Source organism: Fringilla coelebs (genome assembly GCF_963513975.1).
Source record: "Fringilla coelebs genome assembly, chromosome: 7".
Lineage (NCBI taxonomy): Eukaryota > Metazoa > Chordata > Aves > Passeriformes > Fringillidae > Fringilla > Fringilla coelebs.
The window spans coordinates 9,695,906-9,713,642 of record NC_140035.1 but is presented as its reverse complement, the minus strand read 5'-3'; the positions used below and the strand labels follow the sequence as shown (position 1 = coordinate 9,713,642).

At 45.6% G+C, this 17,737-nt stretch overlaps 1 protein-coding gene across 1 annotated transcript in view; it reads left to right on the top strand.

Moving 5' to 3' along the window:
* The window catches only part of KALRN (kalirin RhoGEF kinase), a 464,835-nt gene that overhangs the window by 440,926 nt on the left and 6,172 nt on the right, over window positions 1–17,737 (top strand). Inside the window, exons 53-60 of the mRNA XM_084209314.1 lie at window positions 7,374–7,401; window positions 7,854–8,025; window positions 10,119–10,240; window positions 11,351–11,482; window positions 13,211–13,375; window positions 14,240–14,318; window positions 15,461–15,661; window positions 16,553–16,691. Of these exons, the coding sequence (XP_084065440.1) occupies window positions 7,374–7,401; window positions 7,854–8,025; window positions 10,119–10,240; window positions 11,351–11,482; window positions 13,211–13,375; window positions 14,240–14,318; window positions 15,461–15,661; window positions 16,553–16,691 (1,038 nt within the window). The remainder of the gene's footprint in view (window positions 1–7,373; window positions 7,402–7,853; window positions 8,026–10,118; window positions 10,241–11,350; window positions 11,483–13,210; window positions 13,376–14,239; window positions 14,319–15,460; window positions 15,662–16,552; window positions 16,692–17,737) is intronic.

Below are 17,737 nucleotides of genomic sequence, written 5' to 3'. Positions count from 1 at the left end.
TTTCAAAGAGTGTAGGTATTTGTTATAAGGCAGTGCCCATTATTACACAGAAGTCTGTGTAATTTTAATTCACTGAAAATTGTCCTGTGGACCAACAGGTGGCTGAAACAAGGGTGATTGTGCAGAGCTGGGTGAAAATCACTGTTCTCTTGCAGAGGATTTTTGTGTTTTGACTTTGTTCAACAGGAGGAAAACCAGATGGTTTAGAATTTCCAGTGGGAGGTGTCTGAATCCTTGCCTTGTCAGCATTTCTAGTCTTTCTGATGGTTTGATTTGGGTTTTTACCATGGTACAGTCTACTGTTCTGAAGTTCAGGAGAAAAAAAGCCTTTCTACATAAACCAAAAGACACCAATGTGGAGTCTCAGCTATGGTATCAATCTGCTATTGGGGGAGTAACTGTGTGCCTTCTGTGTGACTGTTTACACTCAGAAGGCCCCTTCCTGCATCTCCCAGGTCACTTACTGGAGGTGACAGTGCCACTGCACTGCAGTCCCCAGAAGCCACAGTATTCCTCATGGCTTGGAAAGCTCAAGTTTGCTTCTGGCAAAACTCTCCGGGGCCGAGCAAATATTTGAAACAGCAGAGAAGGAGAAAATAAGAGAACAATTGTGGGGTGACTTACTAAGGTCACACTGCCCTACAAGGAGCAGCACAGCCCTTGCTTTATGCTGGTTTTAGTACATCAGCAGCCAGGATTGAGTGTGGTCATCTTGTTGGTCTGGCTAAGAAATACTGGGGGGAAGGGATTGCTGATACCCAGTATAAACTAAATAAAGTCATCTGGAGGGAGTAGAGCAAGGGCAGGCTCATAAAGTGCTGGTGAAACCCTAGAAGAGGCCATGGGGAAGCCTGGTGTGTAGAGGTCTGAGGTATTCACCTACTGGAAGCCACGACTGCTCTCCCTTTCCCTTCATTATGAGTGTTTTGATTCTCCTTTCCAAACCTGCTACAATAAATGGGCTACAATACACCTGGGAGGCCAAAACCTTTTCTCATTAAATGAGAGGCAAAACAAGCTAATTCCAGCACCAGAGCCTGATTTAGGGTTTCATCAATCTTCTAGGCCTCCTGTGCTGGGCTTAGATAACTTAGACAGCTGTGCTACCCCTCCAGCCCAACAACCTGTGTGTGCAGTGAACATCTGCATCTCACCTGGTTTGCTTTCCCTGCTCTGTGTGGAATGTCCACTGATGAGTTCCCAGGGCAGCTGAGGACAACGTGACAGCCCAAGGAGAGGGAACACCTTGTCCTCACAGCTGGCCAGGCTCGTGAGGGGCTTTCCAGGTGCTGGGAGTGGTGACAGAAGAGCCGTGTCCTGGCCAGCAACACCCAGAGGTGCCTTTCCTGTGTCATCAAGGTGGAGTCATCACTTCAGCCTGGTAATAACAGGGCCAGTCACCTGGCTTCTCGTGTGGGACTGTCACCCCTGACATCCCTCCTCTTCCCATCGTGCATGAGAACGTGCGCACAGTGCTAGAACAGAGAGAGCGGTCTCTGCATGCAAAGCAGCATATTAACATATTAATTACCTGGAAATGTGGGTGCAGTTTATCTCCACCCTACTTCCTGCACAAGAGATCAAGCTGGTCATTGTCCCCATGAAGTCCCACAGCTACTGTGGCCTCTCAGATCTGGCTTTGTTTGCTATTTACCACAGTGGAGTCCATTAAGTAGATTCCAGGTTTCTGGAAGCACTTTGCCTTTGTTTCAAGGGAACACAAAGACAGAAAGAAATGTGGAAAACATATATTGTGAGAGCAGGAAAAAAATTCTGGGTGACTGTTTAAAAAGAGCAAAAACCACTACTGGGTTTTTGTTCACACAGGCCTTGGAGAATTTCCTATTCATTGTAGTTTTGACTAGAAATAGCATCTCTTGGTGATGGGTTTTTCCCCTCTTCCTTTATTAATATGTAATGAAAGTGCATAAAGATGGAAATGAAGTTTGATTTTTCCCCCCCTAGTTTTCTGCTTTGTGCTGTAGTTTCATAAAACAGAATGCACAAACTCACCCATTAAGTGTGTGAGTGTAGGAGCAAGCACTTAAGGGCCATATGCAGCCACGTGAGTGACAGGAGGAACCTGCACTTAAGGATCATCAGAGACTCTTCCCACATGTCTATAGTAACTGCACAGAGACAGGCAACTCCACTTCTGGAAAGATGTATGCCCTTGTGAATCAGTGTCTACACCCAAGTCTGGGGTCCTGGACAATGACACAACTAATTGTCCTGCAATTCTGTGTTGTAACATCTCATGGAGTTGCAGTATTGCTGAAGGGGTCACAAGGCAGCTGTGCAGATGCCATCAGGATACCTCTCTTGTTGAAGTGAATGTTCTTCCAGCAGTCAGACTGAGCTAAACCTCACAAAATCCAGCAGCAGCTCCTCCCATCTTTGGGGTGGACCTCAGGTGCAGGCTTCTGACATGGCTCCAGACATTTTGCGCAACTCCAGCTGCAGTGTTACAAGTGCTGTTGGTGACACAAGTCTGTCACTGAGCTCTGGTGTCTGTTCCAGTGTCTCTGCTGTGCAAAGCAGAGATGAAGCCCAGGCCAAGTCACTGGAAGTGCCATCATTAGATTAGTGAGCTGAGCTGTTGCCAAGGTACGTACGTTGGGCTTCTTAATCTGTTTTTTTCAGTTGTGACATTTCAGCACGTCAAGAACTACTCAGAGACACTTAGGCCAAGATAAGCACTAGGAAACAGGCACTGTTGAAGAAATACATTGTGTTAGCACCCCCACAGTCCACATGGTTGAGTAAGTAATGTTTTGATGGATACAGCACTGGCTCCACTCAGCTCAGGCCAAGAATTCCCAAGTGCTTTATGCCTTCATCCCCTGCCTGAGGTTGTCCCCCTCCAGAGTAGATCTAACACTCTCTTGGCAAAATCTTCTTACAATACTGTAAGAAAGCCTTTCCTGGCCTGTTACCACAGTGTGAATGAGTACAATCCTGGGATTTCCCTGGGTTTCCCTGGAGTAGCCTCCATGGGTAACACCGCTTCCTGCTGCCCAGAGTGGCCAGGGCTTGCTGAGACAGACCAGGAAGGTGGCTCATCAGGTGGGATATAGCCTGAGCCAGCAGCACACACAGGGGGGATTAGCTTTTGGAAAAGCAAGAAATTACCTACTTCATCTTCAGGAAGGTGTAGGCTACAACAAAGTCCCACAGGTTCAGCCGTGGAAGCCACCAGCCATTAGGGCCAGAGGCAAGAAGGCTTCTGCTCTGCACAGATGCACTACAGCATCCCTTGTGCCTTCCCCATTAGTCCCAAGGGCAGCTGAGCCCATCCATGCTGGTGCCAGAGGACATCCCCCATCCCTGACAAAAGGCTGATGTCATGGGATGCTTCATCAATGCCATTTTAAATTTTCTCTTTGGTAGCCTCTGTGCATCTGTGGTGGAATCCTGTCTGCTCACTTTATCAAGAAATTTCTCTAGTTAATTTGTTTATTTTTTGGTGGAGGGGAGGCTGGTGACACTGTGAGTCTGTCACCCTGAAGGTCTCAGAGTAAAGTTGACCTAGCCAGAGATGGGTGGTAGATATTTTCCCAAAAATTAGAGTTCGCCTAGTTTCTGTCTAATTAATTCCATTTTTTTCAGAGAATCTTAAGTTTTGGTTTTGAGTGAGGTAGCAAGGAACATGCTGCTGACTCTGCTACCAGTGTGAGCAAATGTGTCAGTATTGTGTTTTAATTCAGTGACCAAGAGGTGCCATGAAATGCTTTACAAAATGCTCAGCTGCTTGTCTTGGAGTAAACATGCCCTCTGCTGTTTAGGTGAAGCACCGACCTTGTTACGGAGGGTTTGGTTTGCAGACTATTCGTATGCTTTGGGGAAAAAGTAATATCCTCACTCCTGGTTTTGATATATTCCCTTATAATGGGATTGAAACATGGCACTGGAAAAATCTGAGCATCTGCTGGGCCCTTCTGTGCACTGGTGTGTCTGGGCTGGCTGTAATCCATCCAAGGAAGTGGGGTAGGCATGGCAAGGACACCCCTGCACTGGAGAAACAAACCCTGGCCAAGGTGAGAACCCTCTCAGGCAGCTGAGCTGTGTTTGCAGAGCATTTTGGGACTGGCCACTGGCATGGCAGGATGGCTTCTCCCTCCCCACCAGATAAAGCATGTGTGCACAAGTGAAAGATAAGATTGTGCCAAGAATTAGGGCAGTTAGAGTCACTTTGGAAATGGGCTTTGCAGCTACTGATGCAGATGCCTTTCTATCTTTATAACATAAGCTTAACAGAGAGTTTCTGGAGAGGCCCCCATGCTACTTTTCTAAAGCTTGACTGTTAAGTTACACTTAATTGACCTAGATGTAAGTCACTTAGATCCCTGCAGGTCCCCAAAGGCACTCAAGTGTGTGCCTTATGTGCCTTTCTTGCTCTGAGCCCTGAAACAGCACAAGCTGGAAGGGGGAGAAGCAAGATCTATTTCTGGCTTTTTATTGAATAGCTCTGACCTACCCTCCCATTCCTTTATCTCACCCCCCTCCCTCCAGCTGCCTGGCTTTGCCTGGTCAGTGTTAGACCCCACATTACTTGAGCAGAAGCCATTTCATGTTCTGCCTTTTGTTACCTTGCATAGGATTTCCATTTTCAGCTATCACCATATGGGAAACAAACTCTCCTGGCCGCAGAGGGGAGAAATTTTAACCTGCTCTGGCCCATGCAACAGGTATTTCATCTAATTAAAAAAAAAAAAATTACCTCGTCTCAATTAAAATTACGTTTCAAGGAAAAAGAGCTCATCTGTGTTTCTTACATGCAGTGCAAACTGAGTTTGATCCCCTTAGGGTCTGTGTTTGCATGGTGTGGACTGACACCGAAGATGGAGTGAGAAGTTCTATTGGGTGGTTCCATCCCCATGAGTTTGTCCTCTCACAGCCAGACTGGCAGCCACACTGGGGCAGAGGTTTGTGCTGGGATGTCTTCAGGTTGCCCTTGTCAGCATGAGACCCTGGACCACCTTCCCCTGCTCATGGCCACTGTGGCCACAGGTGCTGAGCTGGGGGCTGTGAGATCCTCATTCAAACTGCTGCAGAAAGAGTGGGTATCCATGAGGGGATCCAGCCCTGGCACCAGCAGGAGCCTGTGTGGAGAAGCAGCACCTGAGCTCCCATCCTCTGAAGGCAGTGAGGACACGCTCTGGAGCTCCCCTTCTGCACCCCCGGGGATTACAAACCTATTTGGAAAATGAGGGAATTTTCTCCAAAGGTCTTGCACTTTATCTAGAAGGACTCTATGGAGGCTGCCACCTCCTGCCATCCAGCCACAGCCCAGGAACCTGGCCAGCCTGCAGGCAGAGGCAGCAGGGGCCTGGGAGCAGATGTGTGAACCACTGAACCGGCCCCTGGAGGCAGATCTGGCTGTGAACCTTTGCTTTCCCATTTCTGCCCTTCTCACCCCATCACTTGACACCCTCCTTCAAAGCAGAAGAAATCCCATTCCCATAAGGTGCTCTATTAAATCACTTAAATGTTCTCATGCAGACAGACTTTTCTTTTTGTCTAAGCTTACAGCAGGCTAAAGCTGTGCTGTGGATGTAGGGGTGTTGTTAGGTACCATTTGATTAATTAACAAATGAAGTTTTGAGAAAGAAAATGTAAATTTTACCCACAGACTCTTCCAACAGTATGTTACAGTGATAATTTTCTTTCTGCTATTCCCATGGCGAGGCAATGAAAAAAAAAATTGCTAAGGCAATTATAAATTATTTTACCTTGGAAGTCACTAGAAATGTAGAATCATTTATTTATAGGGATATCTCTTACATTCATCATTGTAGTTGCATCTTCTAATGAATCCTTCAGGGTAATAAAATTAATATAAAGTGTTAACTAGTGTTTCTTTCTCCTGATCTCTAATCCTACAGGGATGGAGATCAGTGAATAATAAGGGAATTTAGTGCATGCTGCAGGGAAGGAAGGGGAGAGCTTTGGAGAAAGGATATTTCAGTTAAGGCAAACACCACAAAAATGAAGATGTATGTGCAAATGAGCCAATGCCTGGGGTCACTCAGCTGAAAAGTAGATGGTGTCTGTGAGTGAAAGTGGCAAGCAATGGTTATCCACAAAACAGCTTTTTCTTCCTTTGCTGTGTTGTGTGAGAGATACAACTTAATCACAAATATCCATCTCTCTTTTTTTTCACCTGCACAGACAGGGCAGAGGATGTTTTCTATCCAGTACTCCATTGTGCCACAATTTCTTCCTGTCTGCAGGGTGCAGGGGCTGTGTGTGAGTCCTGGAGCTGCTCCCCACACCCCTGCGCTGGCAGGTCCATGTGCTGTGGCAGTGCCCAGCTGCACCCGTCAGAGGGACTTTGTGCTTCCATGTTATCCTGGTTCATTTGGGCTTTGTGGGGGTGGTAGGGGAAAGCAGACCTTGAGGTCTCAGTGCTGGTACCAGAGCTTTGCCTGGAGCTGCAAAGAAAGGCTGTGAAACCAAAATGAACCTGAATGTGCCCAAATGCCTCCTTGAATGGCACCCTGAGCCATCGACCTTGGCAAACTATATCTAAAGCTAAAATGTAAATATAAATCTTGATGATGTATCTACTTTATTTTGAAGGGTTATCGCTTCTGTTTTGTGGCCTGGTTTCTGAGCTTCTGCAATAACTTCCTATCAGCTTTGGCAGGCCATGAATTAGGTCACTGCTTCATTGGCATCTTCCAAAATAACTCTGAAATAAATAGCAACAGAAATATTTAAGGTGAGATAAACCACATTGGTGTTTATGGTTGAACATGAAATGGCTCAAACATGAAATTATTAGATTGAATAACAAGGCCTTATGAGATTATTAAAACAGTTAATGAGGCTAAAACCTCTATACTATTGTACAGCACAGTGGTGCTTGACAGTGGGCAAAATGAAATATTTATGGTCTAGCACTTTACCTTTTTTTTCCTGAAGCTCAGCACAAGTTAAAAGACATTTCCTCAGACCTGGTTAGTGGCCAGAGTGCTGATGACATGCCCCAGGTGCGTGGTGACTGCAGGTGCTGTGTGACACAGGTCTGGGGCCAGGCACAGGGGGTGCACAAACCACCTCTGGAAGAGTTAATGGCTTCATCATTATCAAATAGACAAAGAGGAGGCATGTCCACCCTCCTCAGCCTTGGTGCTGTGCCTGTTACCTGTGATACTTTTTCCAGGTTCAAGAAGCCATAGCTTTCTTTTACTTTCCCATGTGTGTTACCACTACAGCTTGCTGCACCTGCTGGTTGTTAGAAGGTGCCACTTGTTACCACTGCAGCACTTCTGCAGTTCTGGTCAGAGTCACCATGGTACCTTGTGAAAACAGATGCCTCTTTGTCACCGTCTAGGAAATAAATTCTTGTATCTCTTTGTATTTTTCAGATAATCAACCCCAATTTCATCCAAGAAGGTGAGTTGAGGACAGCTGTGCTGCAGTTGTGATTTACTTGGTGCCACAGCATGCTCTTCACCTAGCAATTATTCACCTAGCATTTGCAGCAAAGGCAGCTCTCTGCTGTTCAGTCCCCAGACAAAGCAGGCTTCCTGCTGGCTGCTGGGCTCAGACAACCTGGGGCCACAGGCCAGGCTGAACACCCCAAACCTGCCCTCTCACAATCTCATCCACCTGCCAGAGCACAGGGCTGGGGGATGGATGCTCCCCTCTACCTCCTTCTCTGAGCTATAGACAGCTGGATTTTACTGGAGGGTAGTTTCAAGGACACAATCCAAGGACTCCCAGCTGCTTGGGATCCAGGTCCCATAGTTCATCCTATAATGTATTCTCTAGCCTTGTATGACTCTAGACATCCTCACCTGAAGATTAACAGAGGTGTTTGAGTGTCCCCATGGTTTTTTTTACAGTGGCTCCAGAGTTTCTCGTGCCATTAGTGGACATCACCTGCCTGCTTGGGGACACAGTGATGCTGCAGTGCAAAGTCTGTGGGCGACCCAAACCAACTATAACCTGGAAAGGACCAGACCAAAACATTCTTGACAATGACAACAGCACTGCCACTTACACCGTGTCATCCTGGTAAGGTCCTGCCTGTGGATCCCAACATAGCTGGTCCTGATGGTTGTGTTACCCTCAAATATGGCACCAGCCTGCCTACAAGACTCATTAGGATGCAGTTAATTAAGGGTGGCATGGCATGTCAGCACATCAGTGTGGCAAACATTGGCTGGAAAGGGTCAGGCTTTAGGGCTGGGGTAGTTGCATTTGTTTCCCAAGCCGATGTAGGGTATATCCACAAAGTACTGCTGGCAGACGTGGGCTTGCTCCCGTTGACTTCCTGAGCCAGCTGCAAGCCAGAAGCCAGAATATTTACAACCCATTCATTTGGGTAGCATTACCTCTGCTGGGGCTTCTCTGCTTGAGTTTGATGCCTTGATCTCCTTTGGGAGTCAAGCAGAGCAAGCCCTCACCAGCTTGCAGTACCCCTATCACTGGGCATTTTCTCATCTTATTGGCAGTGGTGGGGTTGCAGTTTTCCTGAGCCTTTCCTCAGCTGTTCCTAAAAAAGCCCAGATGTGCTCTGAGAAGGCTACATCTGGCTTGGACAGAAAGATTCTTGTCATAATGTTCCTGGCTTGGCTAGCAGAGAGGAAAACTGTCTTTACGACTGGGAAGATTCAGAAAGATCTGGAGTTGAATTCAGGTCAGGTAACAGCCTGCTGCTGGATGCTCATCTGCAGCTTATATAAGAAATTTGGGGCAAACTGCAGTGGAAATCTCCAGGAGGCAATCTTTCATTTCAACTTTTCAGCATTTCTGGCACAGGCTGAAATGAATCCAGGGAGTACAAAGTCACTGAAAGTGAAAAAAGAACAGTAAGAGAGAAGGGATTTTACATGTTCAATAAAAAAAAAAAACCCTTACATCTGATGAAGAGCTTCCTTCAGAGACCATTGGCTTGTGCAGCTGCCCAGAGCATCCAAAATTGTCTTTAGATATTGTTCAGTAGATCTCCTAGTGCCTTATCTTCAGCCTCTGTCTGGGCTTGGAAAGGGGGGATATTCCCATACAGGGTTCTGGTTTTCATCACAGTCCTCTTCCTGTCGTCTCCCTGTGCACTATCAGCACTTGTATTGTCTTGTTACTCAAATAATCTTTCCAGGGAAGACACTGCCTGCCAAGCAGAGGCCCTGCAGATCAGTGGCTCTTACAAATCTTGCTGGCACGAGTGTGTGGGTTTCAGAGAGAGGGATATTTCTGTCCTGTTTTAAACCAGCACAGTCAGACCAGCAGAAGCTGCAGAGTCTAGACAGTTATCCCAGCAACCATGTCCTTCTGCAGTACCCGACAGATTAAGCATTCAAGAACTAGCCTAATTTTGCCATCAAGGGAACTTATTGTTGGCTCTAAGCTGGGTCTCCAGTTACACAAGCAAAATCCTTTAATTCAGGCCAGCTCCCTCAAATTGCATATTGGAGACTGAAGTGTGCAAACAGCAGTGACTGTGAACAGACCTGCTATAAATTCATGAGACTGCACAGAGCTGTTTATTTTCTCAGATTGGCCCAAAGACTGAGTGTGTCTCACAAAGTCAGTGCTGTGCTCTTTATCCCTGGCTGCTATGAGATATTCAGTTTTCCAACTGGGGCCCTGGCAGCAGTGTCAGATCAATGGCACATGCTCCAGGGGCCTGAAGCTCCCTGGAAATGTCACCCTGTGCTGTGTGACTGCTTTCTGTATCTGTGGGAAGCCCAGTTTGTCTGGTGTGTGTTGGACTTCACTGCAGAGGCACAGTAGCTTACCATCTCCCATGATAGGAAAGATCTTCAGGGGTAAATCTTTCCAGATATATCAAGTCTAAGCATCCAGCTCTGGACAGGCAATGTTTAACTCCTGGACTGCTTGCTGCTTGAGTGATCCCTCACATCTCTTCATAGACCACAACAGACATGAGGATTTGCCTGGCAGGCAATTTGGACCAAAGGTTTGCTCAAAGGTTTCATTAACAGACAGATCCTAACATTTGAAGGGGTTGTACTTGGGCATCAAATTGACAGAGGGATGTTCCTTCAAATGAGTTAACAGGACTTGTGTGCGCATCTGTTTGCAGTGAGGCAGGACCATTAGCAAGTGAAGCAGTGTTTTATAACTTGGGCTTCCTGCATCCACAGTGACTCAGGAGAGCTCACCTTGAAGATCTGCAACCTGATGCCTCAGGACAGCGGCATCTACACCTGTGTGGCAACCAATGAACACGGAACCGCGTCAACCTCTGCAACCATCAAAGTCCAAGGTAGCACATCTGACCTTAACACACGGGATTTTTCCTCTGTGTGGTCCCTTGGGGGCTGGCAGCACACAGGAACAGCCCATGCAGAGGCAGCCAGATGTGGAGCTGTGCCAGGTGAATTGAGATGTTAAAGTCATACCACCATTCCTCAGCCACAACTCCCACTGATGGCTGAAGGCTTTGCATACTCCTTGTGCTTGATTAAGTCATCTGACCATAAACATCACATTTGGGAAATGAAAATGCACTGGCACGGGTTCAGCTCCTGCATCCTGCTCCTAGTGCTGCTTCCAGGAGCTCAGGAAGGTCAGCCAGGGGAAGCTCAGCTCCCTTGGGCAGCCAAGTCTCTGGGGGAATGATGCCCCAACTGACTGCAGGAAGGTCTGGGCTTCAGATTCTGCCTGGAATGGGAGGAACTGAGATCCAGTTCCACTGATGTTCTGCGTCCCCTTCTCTTCAGGGGACGAAGGAGGTGAGAGTAAGATTTAGCCTGGGTGAAACTGTTCTTCAGGGATTCAACTTGGAGACATGTGTCCAAGCATGAATTCTCAGCACTGTAATTAGTGACCCATCTAATTGGAATGAATATGAAATGATGAGTTGATGCTCATTGCCTCCAGCTCTGAGAAGGGATTTGTTAGCACTAGAGATGAGGTGCCAGCTGTGTTGAAGGGGATGGTCCAGAGATGAATGTCTAACTGGAGAGTTACAGATGCAGCAATGTCACAAGCATTTAAAAGTTGATTTATTTGGTCTCACAAACCACCCTGGAGATCCAATTTCCCCAATTTATCCAAGCAAGTCAGTGGCTGCACTAACTACTCCTGTGCTGAAGGGAGCCCTAAGCAAAGCACAGAAGGATTACTGGTCGTTTGTCAGTCTGGTCCCAAGCACACAAAGCACCCTAGACACGGAAGAATCCTGAATGCCTTGCTTGTGTCATCTTTGGGTATTCAATGGTAGCTGACTCCTCACCTGCTGCTTAGTTAAAACCCTCTACAAGGTGCAGCTGTCCTCTAGTGACCTGATGCACCTGATACACCCAATCTTCAGAATAAAGCACTAGAACTTATTGATGTGATGCTGGATTTGGTGTTGTTTCCTCTTCCCAAGGTGTGCCAGCTGCCCCAAACCGCCCCATTGCTCAGGAGAGAAGCTGCACCTCTGTGATCCTGCGCTGGCTACCCCCAACCAGTACAGGCAATTGCACCATTTCAGGCTACACAGTGGAGTACAGAGAAGAAGGTAAGTGTGTGAGCTGTGCTTGCTGGCTGTGAGACTGAGAACAAGGTAAGTTTCCTTTATGACACAACAGGTCCCAAAAGCATTCTTGTCACCACTGGTGTGCCACTAATTGTAGCTTACAGATCTCAAAGTCTAAGGCAGAAAGAAGCCCTTCTATCATCTAGTCCAGCCTCTCATATATTTCAGACCTTTCTGTTTCCTCTGGTCCCTTACAACAAGTAAAGTGTGCTAAGCTAAAACATATCCATGACTAGGGCATCTTTTTATCATTTGCATTTTACCACCGTTCTTTCTGGTGGGTGCTTCCCTGAAATGCAAAACCAAATCAACCTCATTATTTTTTTGATCTAGATGAAGTTGCAGATCCCTGCATAGTTTTCAAGCTCAACTCTGAAAGCCATTTTTGTTAAATCCAACCATCCATTTCCCCTGAAGGATTAGCTAGATATTAAATGCACTGTTTGCCCAATATGCACAGGCACATGCTCTTAAAAAGGGCATTTGAAATGATTCACAACCCTTTTTGCATTCCTCCTGAAAAGGTGTGAGGGTCCCTGGGCAGTAAACCTTGCCTTAGGCATATGGCCTCTGTTTTTCTCCCTTCATCCTTCAAAAAATCCTACCCTATTTTAGTAAGTGTGCAAAACTAATCACTCATCATATTAATGCCTTCTCCTAGTGAATATTTTATCTTGACCCTCCCTGTGCCATCAGTACCTGGCATTTTTGTAAAAGAATAAAAGCTCCTTTTATTCTTGGTTATAAGAACAACTACCAAAATAAACATAAAAAATACCCCAGCAGTGTTTTCAGTATTCCTCCCACTTCAAAGGTAAAACTGACTCTTGTAAAACTAATCATGACCTTGTGAAACCTGGAAATCAGAATCCGTCCACAGGACACATAAAATAATTGGGTCATGTTAAATAACGTAGGGGTAAAATGCCCTGAACTTAATTAAATAAGATTAAATTTTATGTATTCTTGAAGAAATCTTCATCTGTGACAGGGCTCTGTGTTCCAGGGGTCCTTTTCTGTTCTCTAATCCTGTACAGATGAGAAAGTACTGGTCCTTTGGTTGTCACAGGTTAGGCAGTGGTTAGGTTTGATGAGACACAGTGGCTAGGACATGAAACTCATGACGGAGTCACACATTTCTTTGCTGCAGTTCTGCTCACCTGCAAGCTGCCTGTGTTAAGTGTCAGAAAGCTGGTTCTCCTCCTGCAGCTGCAGCTTTCACTGTAGCCACCACATCTTCATCTGCAAAAGCATTTGGATTGCACTGATGCCCTGTCTCAGCTTCATCTCCCTTGCCCGAGGTTTTGGAGTTTTTTGCAGTATTTCTGCTACTGTTTCTTTCATAATAGAGCTGTCATCAAACCAGACCTCCCCTTCTGTCTTATCACAGTGCCCTGAGACATCACTTGTAGCTCACAGCCACAGCTACAGTGCTGGAGAGCACTAGTACTAGAGCTTTTTCCATCACCATCCTGAGTCAACTGCAGGGCATTTCCTTCTTTTCTCATTTAGCCAGATGGGAAGGTGGCTGCAACACAAAATAGCTTCTTGTGATCCATTTCTGGTTTAACAGTCTGCTGTAACACTCTTAAAAACCCTGTTGATTTTGCCCTCCCAGGGTACTGCCTAAGCTGGGCAGAGAAAGCCTCAGCCCTGAGCTCACACAGTGAGTGCTTCCCTCAGCTCCCCTTCTCTCCCTCTGTCCAACAGGCTCACAGGTCTGGCAGCAATCAGTAGCCTCAACTTTGGACACGTACCTGGTCATTGAGGACCTGTCCCCGGGCTGCCAGTACCAGTTCCGAGTGAGTGCCAGCAACCCCTGGGGGATCAGCCTGCCCAGCGAGCCGTCCGAGTTCGTGCGGCTCCCGGAGTACGGTGAGTGCGCGCGGCAGGGAGGGTTGAGGCACAGGAACCCACCTGAGCTCTGTGGGCTTTGTTTTGATGGGTCCTTATAAAAGCAGGGATCCTGCACCAACTAGGGATGTAAGAAAAAGCCTGGGAGACGCTCAGAGCTAGCTGCTGCCCCCAGAAAGGATTTTCTTGTCTTCACCTCCATCCAGGCTCAGAGTCTGCCTCTGCCACAGAGGCTGTTGAAGATTCTGAGCAGGTCCCTGCTTTCTATCTCAAACTATTTCTAGTCTTTATCTCTGCCCAGTGGGCTCCATGTCCTGGCTGATGTCTGTTCTGGCTTTCCAGCAATGTTAGCAACAGCTGCAGCTTCTGCTGGGCAGCCCAGTTGGGGGCTGCAATTCCACTTGCTAAATATCCCTCCTTGAGCAATGCAGCTGGAATGGGAATGCTGTGATGGAGGCAATTCTCAACATTCAGTGCTGCAGCAATTTGGGGCACAGCTCCCTCTCAAGTGCTGTGAGCAGACCCCACTTTCCCCCCTGTTTTAGCAGCCCTGGTGTGCAGCTAGGTCTGTGACTGGCTTGGACAGCTGGTGCTGGAAGGAGCAAGAGCTCACACAACACAGCTCTACCCCCACCTCTGTGGCCCTTTTCAGCCCAAAACTGCAAGGACAGATTTGTGTCCCCTTTATCCATACCTTCCCCCAGGGAGCCCTGGCATTTAGTAGTCCAACTCACTGGAGCTGTGCCTGAGCAGTATGAAACTGGACTCCTAGTAGTAATGTTTCCTGTCTTAATAATAAAGTCTCACATAATTTTCAAATATGCTGTTTATAGTCCACACCAAACTGTCTTTATACCTTCTTGAATGTTTTTTGTTCTCTCAAAGACTCTGCTGCCGATGGTGCCACTATTTCATGGAAGGAAAACTTTGACCTTGCCTATGCAGAGCTGCATGAGATTGGGAGGTAATACTAAACCTGCTTATCACTGCAATAAAATACTCAAACAATGGCTTGAAGCTTTTTCCTTGGTGAGGAGTTTAGGTTACATTTGTAGTTAGCTTGAAAACTGCTGCTCTTGTCAAAGAGCATTGCCTATCAGATACTGATGAAAATACAGAATAAATTACGTTTTTCAAGATAAGTTCTGATTTGAGAATTGCAGATTGGCAAACTGGCGAGCAATTAGGCAGCCAGCTCTCTGGCAGTTGGTATCTTCTCTGTCATCTCAGATTTGAGGTCCTGTTTTGAAGTCATGATGATTTACTGGTTCTGGATAAGCTTAACCTCAAAGACTGAGTTTGCCAAAACACTTGGGCATGTGTTATGACTGACTTATCTTTGCTAAATGGGAGGGTGAGTTGAACAGAGCCTAAATAGGAGCTGCACATGTTGTCAGGCCTTCGTGCTCTCCACAGATAACAGATAACGGGCATGCAAATAATTCAGGTTAATGCAATTATTTCTTCAGCTCAGATGTCAGAGACAATTCTGGGGCTGAAAGGACAGGGGTCACTCTGGTTCTGTAGAAAACTGGGATGTATTACTAAGAGCTCAAGTTCAGCACATGGTTTCACTGGGTAGTTTTACTTTCAGGAATTGTACTATGGTCTGTAGGAGGTTCCTAAATGCTGATAGCTTTTTTCTTAATTTCTTACTGTGTGTCTGAAAAAATGAGACAAAATGGTAAGTCAGTGATTATTTAACATGGGTTTTCTTTTAGTTTGAGAAGGTTTGGTCTCTTTAATAAAGCAGCTGGAGAGGGAGACCCACAGCTAAAATAAGAGGAGATAGAACCTGTAAAAGTGGCAGCAAATTGAACCCAGGGGAGGTTGTTAGAGGATATCAGTGTGGCTGCAAAAAGCAAAATGACACCATTTGCTCTCAGTGTTTGCTAATCCCCAAAGAACCTCTACACCCAGGGTAAGAGATGGAGGGCCTTTGCTGGGAAAGGTTATGAACAACTTGTTAAATCTGATGCCTTGTGAAATATTAATGTGATGAATCAAAAAAAAAAAAACCACTTCAAAAATCCCTCTGTCATTGTGCTAAAAACTAGGCAAGATTTATTCATGAACCTCATTATTTTGTTTTCTTTATAATTTCAGGGGTCGATTCTCCATAGTAAAGAAATGTGTCCACAAAGCCACCCGGAAAGATGTTGCTGTAAAATTCATTAGTAAAAAAATGAAAAAGAAAGAGCAGGCAGCACATGAAGCAGCTTTGTTACAACACTTACAGCATCCTCAGTACATCACTATCCACGATACCTATGAGTCTCCCACTTCTTACATCTTAGTTTTGGAACTGTAAGTACACGGAGCTTGGATTTAAGTGTCTGGGTAGGAATCATAGCCCTATTAAAGCCAAGCATAAAGATCACCCTGAGTTCAGCAGGAACAAGATTTTATGGATTGAGATGTTAAATGAAATAGCCATTTTCTGCAGAGTTTCCACTGCCTTTTCTTTACAGAAAGTAAGATTAGGAGGGACAAATAAAACTACTGTCTACTTGGGTGAAGCTCGGGTAATTTGTGCCACTGAAAGTATCAAACTGCCTACTCGGGCAGTTTTGTCCACTTTTTACATTTGAGTAAAGGTGTTTCAGCTAGATCAAAGTCTTCATCATTCTAATGCTTTTTGGTGAAAAGACCTGTGTAGCAGCCATGCTTGTCCCATAAGAAGAAACAGCAACCAAACTCCAAAATGCTTTGCTACGGTATATCCAACAAAGTATATTTGGGCTATTTCATTGTTTGTTTGTACAGATAAACTAGGTGGAAAACTTTTATTGGGTTCGTTTTCCCACAGAAAATATTACCAGCTGAAAGTGTCAATGATTTTTTTCCTGCAATTATGTAACCAGCTCTATAAATAAATAGATGTATCCAAATAATTAAGAAGTTCTGTTTCCAAAGGGATTGTCTCTGTCTATTGAATCTATCCTTAAGCAAATGAGTTTACTTTAAGACTGTTGCTAAATTTGTCAAGGACTGGAGATAACAATTGAGGAATAATCATTCTACCACTTCCATGGTCTGCAGTATCTTGAGATATCATTAAATACTCGTCAGATCTTGCATTTTATTTTCCTCCCTTTTTTAGGTCACAAAGTTTCTGTTGCACTTTTGTTTTCAGATATTCACTGTTCCTAGAGATGCCATGTGATGTTTCATGCACAGAGTTTGGTTTGTTTGCAGGATGGATGACGGTCGTCTCTTAGACTATTTGATGAACCACGATGAACTTATGGAGGAGAAGGTGGCCTTCTATATAAGAGACACAATGGAAGCCTTGCAGTATCTCCACAACTGCAGAGTGGCTCACTTGGATATAAAGGTAGGAACAAATGAGAATGATGCTGTTCTTCTGTGCCCTGGAACAGAGAGTTCCCAGCTGTACACACAGGGAGGAGGTGCAGCCCATACCCTATGGAGATGATCACTAAATGGACAAGCTGTTGATCAGAGAAAGGAGTTACTGACCTGCAGCACCAGGTCTCTGCCTTCAGACAAGAAATGCACCTTTTCCCTTAATTCCCTGGCTTGTTCTCAAGGGGTTTCTGGATTTAATGATGGGGAAGGAGGATGTCAAAGAGTGAGATGTCACTAGCACCTGTCTGAAGGGAAACTATGAATAATTCTATGGAGTTTGGTTTGGGCTCACACTCTATCACCTCAGCCACCAACTTTCCAGAGCAGAGCTGGCTTGTGCCAGGCTGGCAGGGGCAAAGGAAAAGGAAAGCAGCACACTACATTGTTCTGGACAGCCTGAGAGGGGAACTGGGTGGGAAATACACCCAGGGAAGGGTTCAGAGGAAGAACAAAGGACAAGTTGCACTGTGGAGAAGAAACTGGGGTATTCTCTGACGTCACACTCAGACTAGTACAGCTTGTACCTGCTTTTGTGAGCACACATGGCAGGAGGCACTGTACTATCCTGGATTTGGCATTGTACTCCCTCCTCCCCAGCATCCCAGTTACCTTGGATGACAGAAAATTAGCCATTGAAATTGTGATAAGTGTTTCAAATTTTGTGATCTGCAACACTGATTCTGGTTGCCAGGGATATCAGATAATCTATAACACTTTGTACACTTAAATGACAATTGAAAATGGGGAATGAGGAATGGATTTAACTTTCTTATATAGTGGACAATCCAGCTTCAGGGAGATTTATTCTCATCTCTTTAAGCCCCAGCCATGTCAGATGAAGTGACACTTTCATTCTTCTGCTGCCTCTACCCCTACAATTCCATTTGTACAGGACCTTATATAAGAATTAGACACAAAAGGCTGAATCATCTTGGTCTCTTTCTATACAATTGTTTGTATTTTTTGCTCTATTTATATGACCTGTCAAAAAGTAGGTATAACTGAGGTAAG